This window comes from Dothidotthia symphoricarpi, assembly GCF_010015815.1.
Source record: "Dothidotthia symphoricarpi CBS 119687 unplaced genomic scaffold P153scaffold_11, whole genome shotgun sequence".
Lineage (NCBI taxonomy): Eukaryota > Fungi > Ascomycota > Dothideomycetes > Pleosporales > Dothidotthiaceae > Dothidotthia > Dothidotthia symphoricarpi.
This window is the reverse complement of record NW_022985018.1, coordinates 451,441-461,839: the sequence shown is the minus strand read 5'-3', so window position 1 is coordinate 461,839 and position 10,399 is coordinate 451,441. Positions and strand designations below refer to the sequence as shown.

General features: G+C 55.0%; 4 protein-coding genes across 4 annotated transcripts; all 4 read left to right on the top strand.

Annotated features, from left to right (window-relative positions):
- Positions 1-84: 84 nt before the first annotated feature.
- P153DRAFT_317272 (aldo-keto reductase family 1 member C13) lies at positions 85-1,292 on the top strand. Its single transcript, XM_033665019.1, has 3 exons — positions 85-406; positions 463-616; positions 666-1,292. Exons 1-3 carry the CDS (start codon positions 220-222, stop codon positions 1,210-1,212), a joined length of 888 nt encoding a protein of 295 aa, XP_033523246.1. The 5' UTR covers positions 85-219; the 3' UTR covers positions 1,213-1,292.
- Positions 1,293-1,565: 273 nt separating this feature from the next.
- On the top strand, positions 1,566-3,344 carry P153DRAFT_386058 (DUF382-domain-containing protein; the record flags this gene model as incomplete). The annotated part of the gene is made up of 2 exons (XM_033670490.1): positions 1,566-1,646; positions 1,704-3,344. 2 exons carry the CDS (start codon positions 1,566-1,568, stop codon positions 3,342-3,344), a joined length of 1,722 nt encoding a protein of 573 aa, XP_033523245.1.
- An 848-nt stretch (positions 3,345-4,192) lies between these two features.
- On the top strand, positions 4,193-5,932 carry P153DRAFT_386057 (uncharacterized protein; the record flags this gene model as incomplete). The annotated part of the gene is made up of 3 exons (XM_033670489.1): positions 4,193-4,233; positions 4,310-4,786; positions 4,840-5,932. The coding sequence occupies 3 exons, from the start codon at positions 4,193-4,195 to the stop codon at positions 5,930-5,932; spliced, it is 1,611 nt and encodes a 536-aa protein (XP_033523244.1).
- Positions 5,933-6,435: 503 nt separating this feature from the next.
- Positions 6,436-10,399, top strand: P153DRAFT_341162 (beta and beta-prime subunits of DNA dependent RNA-polymerase). The gene is made up of 3 exons (XM_033665911.1): positions 6,436-6,477; positions 6,537-10,020; positions 10,084-10,399. The coding sequence occupies exons 1-3, from the start codon at positions 6,463-6,465 to the stop codon at positions 10,245-10,247; spliced, it is 3,663 nt and encodes a 1,220-aa protein (XP_033523243.1). The 5' UTR covers positions 6,436-6,462; the 3' UTR covers positions 10,248-10,399.

Genomic DNA, 10,399 nt, shown 5'->3' with positions numbered 1-10,399 from the left:
ATAATCAGCCATAGTTCTTTCCGTTCGATCCGTATGTCCAATTTGGAGCTGATCTGATTGGCTATGCCCCACCCCTCCTCCGTCATTTACACGACGTCTTCGTACCCCACCTTTAAAGGTACGCGCAACAAGTACCCCGGTTTGCAAATCAACAATCCTTCGACAGCACACATTTGTTTGATCGACTCTAAATCAACGTTCACATACAATCTCGCAATCATGGCCAAACTCGACATCTTCATGCCGTCTTTGAAGCTCAATGACGGAACGTCAATGCCCATGCTTGGATATGGAACGGGTACCGCCTGGTACAAAACAGGTGATGAGAGCAAGATTGATCAGGCGTGCATTGATGCAGTCAAGACAGCGATAGGCCTCGGATACACGCACTTGGACGGAGCTGAAAGTATGTCATGGTCTGTTACTACTAGCGTCAATGAAGCTGCTGATTTGTTGGTGTAGTTTACAAGACCGAAACTGAGCTTGGTACCGCCATCAAGGACGGCGGCGTGCCACGGGAGAAGCTGTACATTGTTACGAAGAACCCGGGAAACACCGACATCGAAGGCTCTTTGAGGGGAAGCTTGAAGAAGCTGCAAGTAGACCAAGTTGACTTGTATGGTATCCTCATATGTGTGGAGCTGCCCCTTACTGACCAAACGAAGATACCTGGTCCATCAGCCTTTTCCGTATGAAACCGAGGGAGCGCTGCAAAAAGTGTGGGCAGACATGGAAGCAGTCCAGCAAGCCGGCCTGACCAAGTCAATCGGTGTTTCCAACTTCCAGCCCCAACATCTGAACGCAATTCTTAAAACGGCCAAGGTCATTCCTGCCTGCAACCAGATCGAGTTCCATCCTTACCTTCAACACCCCGAGCTCCTGGAATTGCACAAGAAGCACGGCATCGCGACTACTGCATACGGACCGCTATCCGCGGTTACGAAAGCGAAGCCCGGACCCTTAGACGACTACTTCGCTGCTCTGACGAAGAAGTATGCTGTCAGCGAGGCTGAGATCTCCTTGAGATGGTGCATTGATCAGGATGTTGTGCCGATTACGACCAGCAGCAAGGAACAGCGTCTGAGTGATTACTTGAGGTGTGCGACGTTCAAGCTGACGCCTGTGGAGGTCAAGAAGATCAATGAGTTGGGACAGACCAAGCACTTCAGGGGCTTCTGGACTCATATAATTGGCGAGAATGACAGGACGTAGTTGTACCGCATATGGAGGCCGACACCTGGAAACTGTAGTCTGCGTAGACTGAAAATAAGCATATCATGATGATGGTTGATGTTCGTGTGATGTTTCGAGTGAGAAGTGCACATGCAGTCAGCACGGATCTCGGATCTCGCCAAGATAGGATTTTCGAATGCGAGAGCTAGTCCACTCAGCAACACCACTTCCTTCACGCCCGCCATTCACCACACCATCCAACGTACGCGCATCTTCCGAGCGCATCACATACTCCACCTTTCCTGCGCATCTGCCATTTCCCGAGTACGCGAGTTGAGTGGTCAGACTAGCAGCTTCCCGGCCTTGTATCGCGACGCGCAGCCACTGCCACGATGCCAGGCGCGACTGTGAAGGCGAAGAAGCCGGCGAACAAGAACGCTTATCGCCGGGCAAAGAAGAGGGCACAGCGCGCTGTGAGTAGCCGGCAGACGACATGATGCACGTGTAGCGCCATACTGACAAGCACTCAGGAGACACCATCCGAGGCCGACGACTCTGCGCGTGAGAGTGAATCTCCTGCACCAGACGACATCACCAATAACGATGCACAGGCGGTGAAGCCGACGGATCTGCTCGACATTGACGACCTCGCGAACCAATATGACCTAGACAACCCTCTCTTCGAGCAGTACAAGAGCATTTTCGAGAAGTTTAGGGAGCCGACGGAAGAAGAGGCGGCAACCAAAGACGAGGAAAAGCCCGAGATCTACTACGACGATGACGACATTCCAAGCGAGGAAGAGGACGGCAAGCCGAAGATCTCGAAGAAGCAGAGGAAGGCTATGAATAAGCTGTCGGTCGCTCAGCTCAAGTCGCTGGTTCAGAAGCCTGAGCTGGTCGAGTGGACAGATGTGTCATCATCTAATCCAGAGCTGCTGATTGCTATCAAGGGAGCAAAGAACGTCATCCCCGTACCAACCCACTGGTCGCTGAAGCGCGAGTACCTGTCGTCGAAACGTGGTATCGAGAAGCCGCCCTTTGCGCTGCCCAAATTCATCCAGGAGACGGGTATTGCAGAGATGAGAGATGCTGTGCTCGAGAAGCAGGCAGAGATGACAATGAGGCAGAAGCAGCGCGAGCGCGTCCAGGGAAAGCTCGGCAAACTCGACATTGACTACTCGAAGCTCTACGACGCCTTCTTCCGGCGACAAACAAAGCCAGAGCTGACACGTTATGGCGAGGTTTACTACGAGGGCAAGGAATTTGAGACAAATCTAGTGAACCTCAAGCCAGGTGAATTGAGCGAGGAACTGAGGGAAGCTCTTGGCATGGCGGCCGGTCACCCACCTCCGTGGCTTATCAACATGCAGCGCTTTGGCCCCCCGTCGTCCTACCCGAGCATGCGCATACCTGGTGTGAACGCGCCCATCCCACCCGGCGCTTCCTGGGGCTTTCAACCGGGTCAGTGGGGAAAGCCTCCAACTGATGACGGAGGACGACCACTTTTTGGAGGCGATCTCTACGGCACGAGTGTACTAGAAGAACAACAGAAACCTACACATGATGGCGAACCGGTTGAGCGTGGCACTTGGGGAGCGCTACGGGCTGAGGGCGAGAGCGAAGACGAGGAGAGCGACGAGGAGGAAGAGGAGGACAAAGATGAGGACGAAGATGAGGAGGAAGACGGTGAAGAAGACGCAAGCGGCATCCAGACATCTATGACGGCGGCATCGGGCATGACATCACAGATGGGCGGCATCGAGACTATCGGCGGAGAGTTCACACTCCGGAAACAACGCAAAGGAATCGAGACGGAAGAGCCGGGCGCGCCCCGCAGCGCGTTCACCGTCCTCCCCGAGAAGAACATTTCTGCGACTGGTTTCTTCGGCGGCGAGCATGCGTACGATCTTGATGCTGCCAAGCGTGACGCCATTGGGATGGCACAGAAGAAGCGCAAGGCTGGTGATGTGGACATTTCTGTCGACGTGGATCAGTTGGCAGACAGCGACAAGCTGGACAAGGATGCGCTCAAGAAAGAGTATGAGTCAAGGCAACGGGCGGAAGCGGCAGGACAGTGGCAGAGTATTGATCAAGATGACTTGGCAGACATGATTGCCGCGGAGAGCAGGAAGAGGGTCAAGAGGGACGACGAGCGGAAGACGAAGCGGTGAGGCTGATTGACGATGGGCGAGTTCAGGAGGTGGACTTTTGTACAAAAGAAGTTTTTTGCGGGTCATGGATTCCAGAACCTCACGACGAGGTGGCGTTTTAGGGACTTGAGAAAGAAGAGGCTTCAGATCTGGGGCATTGGGCGATGGCGTTTGATGCAGCAGCGGAGGGATTGAGATAACAGATGCATATAATCGAGCTCAAGATAGCTGCAGCCATTTGCTGAAGACAAGAAAGGACATTTGTTAGTGACGAGTCAAGACATGGTATGGTGGGAGCTCCGAGGACGCGATGACAAGAAGTCCCCCCCTATTTTCGGAGAACAGGCCCAGTGTATGCCCTGAGAGCAGACAGAGGCGAGTCAAGAACCATAAGACTAATTGCAGTTGTATCTATGGAGACGGAATTAAAAGAAAGCAGAATTTGTCAGGACAAGATGGAGAGTGACTGGAGATGTGGTGGACAGGATGATGGAAACACGGCACTCAAAGAACGACGCGTCGCTTCAAACACAAACGTTTCGAACATGCACGAATTCACCGCTGATGCCATGCACTCCCGCGCTCGACATTCTTGCTGACATTCCAGAGCTATTTGCAGGATTGTTGGACGTTGTGACGTTTGCAGACGCCACGTGACGCAGCCAACTCCAGGATCGTCGCATCTCGTGTGTGGCTTGCGAGATGAAACTCACTTTTCTGCAAGCTTAGCAGAGACATGTCACGCAGCACCTGCATCCACCCACCACCACCCTCCAGACTCACGTGCGGATAGGAATCTCGCCCGCTATTGTTAGTAGCAGCAACAGCAACTAGATACAGGCGGCAGATTACGTAGCTTGGTCGCGGACATGGACAGGGACCGCGAGAGAGACCGGGATCGAGAGCGAAGGTTTGTCTGGCCGCGCTGCATTGCATTGCAGTGGTGAGATGGTGTGTGTTGTTTGGGATGCTGACGTGATGGACAGGGACGACAGGTTCTCCAACACGTACCGGCCGCGCTCGCCAGGCCCGCGTCCACGCTCTCCAGGCCCCCGAGCTCGCTCCCCTGGGCCTCGCGGCGACAGCTACCGTGCTGGCCGTTCTCCTCCTCCCCGTCGTGGCCTTGCGTCAGCCGACACGTATACTCCTGGTGGGCGCTCGTCTCGTCCGCGCAGTCGCTCGCCCATCGTGCGGAGAAGGTCGCGCAGCCCGCGTCGCGATGACAACTGGAGAGCTCGACCGCGATCACCGCCCCGGCGCGCTCTCTCACCCAGACGGGATGGCTTTAGGAACGACAGACCGAGGTCGCCGCGACGTGGCGGTTATGATTCGTACACGCGCTCTCCGCGACCCCGAGACAGATCGCCGCCGCCGAGAGAGCGCGATGTCTCGCCGGCTAGGAGTCGGGCGCGTTCGCCTGCGCGCTCGAGTCGCTATGAGGAACCGCGGTCAAGGGTGAACAGGTGTGTGATGTGCTGCTAGCTAGAATGACTGAACGCCTGCTGACTGGCTCAAGCCCTCCCCGCCGTTTCTCGCCTGCCCGCGATACTCGCGATTTCCGCCGCCGCTCTCCCTCGCCACGGCGCGACCGTGCTGAGCCACCCGCCGCAGATACTTGGAGGAGTCGTCGGTCTCCCTCCCCAGCTAGACCCTCGTATGCGCCCAATGAAGCATCGGGTAGAGAGTCTGCAGCAACTTCGCGCCGTTCCTCTCCGCCGCCGATCCATCCCAGCAGGGCCGCCCTGGTAGTCGTAGACGACAGACCAGCAAGAGACGCTGCATCGGCGCCGCGGTCGCCCTACCGTGAACGAGACTACGACCGAGGCCGAGACCATAATCGCGAGCGAGAGAGATCCCCGCCGCGACGAAGGGAAAGCCCCCCGACTGGGCCGCGCGGAGACCGAGACTTTGCTCCTCCCACGGGACCGTCAGCATCGTACCGCAATGGCGACAACAACAACAACAACTTTGCGAGGGCTCCGCCAACAGGCCCTTCCAGCCGCAGCTATCCTTCGCCTGTCATCTCGCCGCCTGTAGGCCCTGCCAGCGCGAACACGCAACCGCCAGCGTTCCCTAGAGCAAGCAACCCTGTGCTCGCTGCGCCTACACGACCCCGAGGTGGCGGGCGCGGTGGCTTTGCCTATGACGCCCCTCGCGACTTCTCCGGTCCAGCGCCTCGCCGCGGTTCATGGGGTTCAGGACCCCGAGGAGGAGGCTTCTACGGTGGTGGTGCGCCATCAGGTCCCCGTGGCTCCGGTACTGGTCCAACGCCCTTTGCGCCCCCATTCCGTGGTTCCAGCAACTCGACAGCCACTACATACCCACGCACTATGCGCTTCCGCGACCATCTATCCGATCTCCCCAAGGAAATTCCCGGTGGGCAGAAAGCGCCGGAACTGTATGACAAGAGCAAGATTCTCAAGCTAGAAGAAGAGGCAAGAAAGCTACGCGAGATGATTGACAAGAAAGAGGATGCTAAGAGGCAGAAGCTGAGGGAGTGGGATGTGCTAGAGAGGGATGCCGAAGCGGCGCAGATGAGAGCCGATCTTGCAGAGGATTCACTGAGGAAGATGAGCGCTGAAGGAGAGATTGGGGGGCCTGCTTTCTAGTAGGAAGTAGAGTCTTTTTTCACCATTCTCTGGGAAAATTTATGGGCTTGAAATTTGTTCTGGTTGGTTTTTGGCTGCACTGATATGTGTGTGGGTGGGGCGATTTGTATGATATCTGGCTTGGGGGATCTTTACTGCACGTTGGATTCAGCGCAAACATGACTTTGACATGGGCATGGGAGATGGCGTTTGCGGTGCGCGGGTGGGTTGGGTGGCTTGCAGTTGGTTGGTAGACGAATTTATATGGCTGGCTGGTGCTGGGCTGGGTAGTTGCGCGCAATTGTACATCATGCAGATCATTTGAGTTCCTCAATTACGTTCTGTTCTGTTGTGATATTGCGCGAAGCTCTTGTATTTGGATGAAAGCAGATGGTCACCCACCCTGGCAGATCACCGACTCTACTGCGGATTACCGATTGGTCGGCGTTCTCCCACCCCAGCTCTGACTCGCCGCGTTCGCATGACGCTAAAATATTTCGGCGTCCAACTCGCACTGCGCACCACAACACTCTAAGCTTCCAGTCGCAGTCATGGTGGGCAACAAGGTAAGCTTGTCGAGGTAGAAGGTATGCGAGTGAAGAACGGAGAGCTAACGTGTGTGCAGGAAGTTCCCAAGCCAAAGCCAAAGCCCCGAGCTCCCCCGCGCGGGGCGAAAGCCGCTCCCATCGCCGTGCAGATGGCGGGTAACGGGGAGAGTGTGGAGAAGAGTGTACCGGCGGAGGGAAGTGGGAGTACGGAGAAGAACGGCGATGCGCAGGCCTCGACGTCTGCACCAACAGACCACAACCCACAAGCCTCGACATCCGCAGAGCAAACTCGAAAACGCCGCGCGCCTCTCACTCACGCCAAAGACGAATTCGCCGCCCTACTCGAGCCGTTCTACTACGGCAAAGGCCTCTCCGACCCCATCAACACTGCGCGCGACAAGTGGAACCTACTCCCTGCCTTCCTCAAGGTCAAAGGTCTGGTCAAGCAGCATGTCGACTCGTATAATCACTTCGTCGACGTCGAGCTGAGGAAGATTATCAAGGCGAATCGCTTTGTGAGGAGCGACTTTGACCCCAAGTTCCTGCTCGAGTACACCGATATCCGCGTCCTGTCGCCCAATCGCCAGGAAGAAGACGACCTCGATCACCACAAGAGTACCATCACGCCGAATGAGTGCCGGCTCCGAGACATGACGTATGCGGCGCCGATTGTTGTCGATATCGTGTACACGAGGGGGAATGCGAAAGTCAAAAGGACGGGGATTAAGATTGGGAGGATGCCCATTATGCTCAAGAGTAATAAGTGTGTGCTCGCGGCGAAGAACGATCGCGAGATGGCCGTCATGGAGGAGTGTCCGCTGGATCCGGGAGGCTACTTCATCACCAGGGGGCAAGAGAAGGTTATCCTGGTGCAGGAGCAGTTGAACAAGAATCGAGTCATTGTGGAGAGCGCAAAGGGGATTATGCAGGCCAGCGTCACAAGTTCGACGCATGAGAGACGGACGAAGACATATGTTATTCAGAAGAAGGGACTCATGTTTCTCAGGCACAACACCCTCTCTGAAGAAGTGCCGATTGTGTTCGTCCTGAAGGCTCTGGGAGTGCATTCGGACAAGGAGATCCTGCTTATGGTTGCTGGCGATGACAGCGCATACCAGGATAACTTCGCCATCAACTTCGAGGCGTGTGCAAGAGAAGGAGTTCACACGCAGGAGAAGGCGCTTGAATATATTGGACACCGCGTACGATTGACGAAGAAACCGCTTGGGACCTCGCGCATGCGCAACTACCACCTCGAGGCCATCGAGTGCTTGTCCAACGTCGTTCTGCCACACGTACCCGTTGACGGCACAGATTATCGACCAAAGGCACTTTACGTTGCTCTCATGGCGCGCAGAGTCGTTATGGCCATGCAAAACCCGAAGCTGGTCGATGACCGTGACTACGTTGGTAACAAGCGTCTCGAGTTGTCGGGTCAGATGTTGTCGCTGCTGTTCGAGGACCACTTCAAGCGATTCAACCACGACTTCAAACTGAGCATCGACAAAGTGCTCAAGAAGCAGAACCGGGCTCAGGAGTTTGACGCGTTTTCGCATTTCAGCGTGCACAAAAACCACATCACGATGGGCATTGAACGTGCCATCGCTACGGGAAATTGGAGTCTGAAGCGCTTCAAGATGGACAGAGCTGGTGTTACACACGTCTTGAGTAGACTTAGTTACATTGCTGCGTTGGGTATGATGACTAGGATATCTTCTCAGTTTGAGAAGACGAGAAAGGTGTCGGGCCCTCGTGCGCTGCAGCCGTCGCAGTTTGGTATGCTTTGCACGTCTGATACGCCGGAAGGTGAGGCGTGTGGGCTGGTCAAGAACTTGGCTTTGATGACGCATATCACAACCGAGGATGATGAGGATCCGGTGCGCAAGATTGTCTTTATGCTCGGTGCTGAAGATATCTGTTCGCAGACCGGAGAGGAGATACATGCTGAGGGTGTGTACAGTGTGTGTTTGAACGGTACACCGATTGCTGTCACAGATACACCAAAACTATTCTTGAACAGCTTCCGGAAGCTGCGACGGATGGGGCGAGTCTCCGAGTTTACTAGCATTCACATCAACCACGACTTCTGCGAGGTGCATCTTGCTACGGACGAAGGTCGCATTTGTCGGCCTATGATTATCGTGGAGAACCAGCGCTCAAAGGTCACTGGAAGATATCTCAAGGCTTTGAGGAAGGGGACGTTGGAGTTTGAAGATTTCCTGACTAGGGGTCTCGTGGAGTATCTCGATACCAACGAGGAGAACGACACGAATATTGCTTTGAAAGAGGCGGATATCAACCAGCATACGACGCATCTCGAAATCGAACCCTTCACTATTCTCGGCGCTGTTGCTGGTCTTATTCCCTACCCACACCACAATCAATCGCCCCGTAACACCTACCAATGTGCTATGGGTAAGCAAGCTATTGGCGCTATCGCATACAACCAGTTCAATAGGATAGACACGATTCTGTATCTGATGGTCTACCCCCAACAACCCATGGTCAAAACCCGCACTATCGAGCTCACGAAATACGACAAGCTCCCTGCAGGTCAGAATGCTACTGTGGCTGTTATGTCTTACTCGGGGTACGATATCGAAGATGCGCTCATTCTCAACAAAGCGTCCTGCGATCGTGGCTTTGGTCGCTGCCAAGTAATGAAGAAGGTCGTCATGCCCCTCAAGACATACGCGAACGGAACATCAGACCGCATCAACGCTGGCGCTCTGAATCCGGAACTACCCATGCACCAAGCCATCGGCCTCGACGGCATCGCCCAGGTAGGCGCACGACTCGAAATGAACGACGCCTACCTACTCAAGAGCATGCCCCAAGACACAGCCGGCCCAGCATCCAACATCTACAAAGACAAGCCCGAGAAGTACAAGCTCCCGGACTGCGGCTACGTAGACAAAGTCTGCATCACCGAAAACGAAGCCGGCACAACCCTCATCAAGCTCCTAACCCGGCAAACGCGCCGCCCAGAACTCGGCGACAAATTCAGCTCCCGCCACGGCCAAAAAGGCACAACAGGCCTCATCGTAAACCAAGAAGACATGCCCTTCAACGACCGCGGCATCGTCCCAGACATCATCATGAACCCGCACGGCTTCCCCTCACGCATGACAGTCGGCAAGATGATGGAGCTCCTCAGCGGCAAAGCCGGGGTTCTGAACGGCACCCTCGAATACGGCACTGCCTTCGGCGGCTCACGGGTAGAAGATATGGCCGATATCCTCGTCGGAAAGGGCTTCTCCTACACGGGGAAGGATTACCTCACCTCTGGTATTACGGGCGAGGCGCACCAGTTCTACACTTTCTTCGGCCCGATTTATTATCAGAAATTAAAGCATATGGTGCAGGATAAAATGCATAGTCGTGCGCGCGGGCCGAGGGCGATTCTTACGCGCCAGCCAACCGAGGGGCGCGCAAGGATGGGCGGGTTGAGGCTCGGGGAGATGGAACGCGATTGCTTGATTGCGTATGGGGCTAGTCAGTTGCTGCTTGAGCGGTTGATGATTAGTTCGGATGCGCATGATGTGGATGTTTGTGAGAAGTGTGAGTTTTGTTTTCCCCGAGTTCCTTTCTTAACTGAGAAGTTGCTGACTTTTTTACGCGTAGGTGGCCAAATGGGATATAGCGGGTACTGCAAGTTGTGCGAGTCGGAGAAGGCGGTGCGCAGGATTACTATGCCGTATGCGGCGAAATTGCTTATTCAGGAGCTGGGGAGTATGAATGTTAAGGTTACGATTGGGTTGCAGGATGAGTTTCCTAGGGATACTTAGGGAGGTGTGAGGGGTGAGGGATGGGATGGAAAAGTAGGGTGGTCACTGTGGTCGGATTCGGGTTGGGATTTTGTGCATAGCGAGGCGTTTATAGGGGGGTTGGGTTGGGGAAGTGTATATGATAGTATATGATGGGATGGGAAATGAATGTG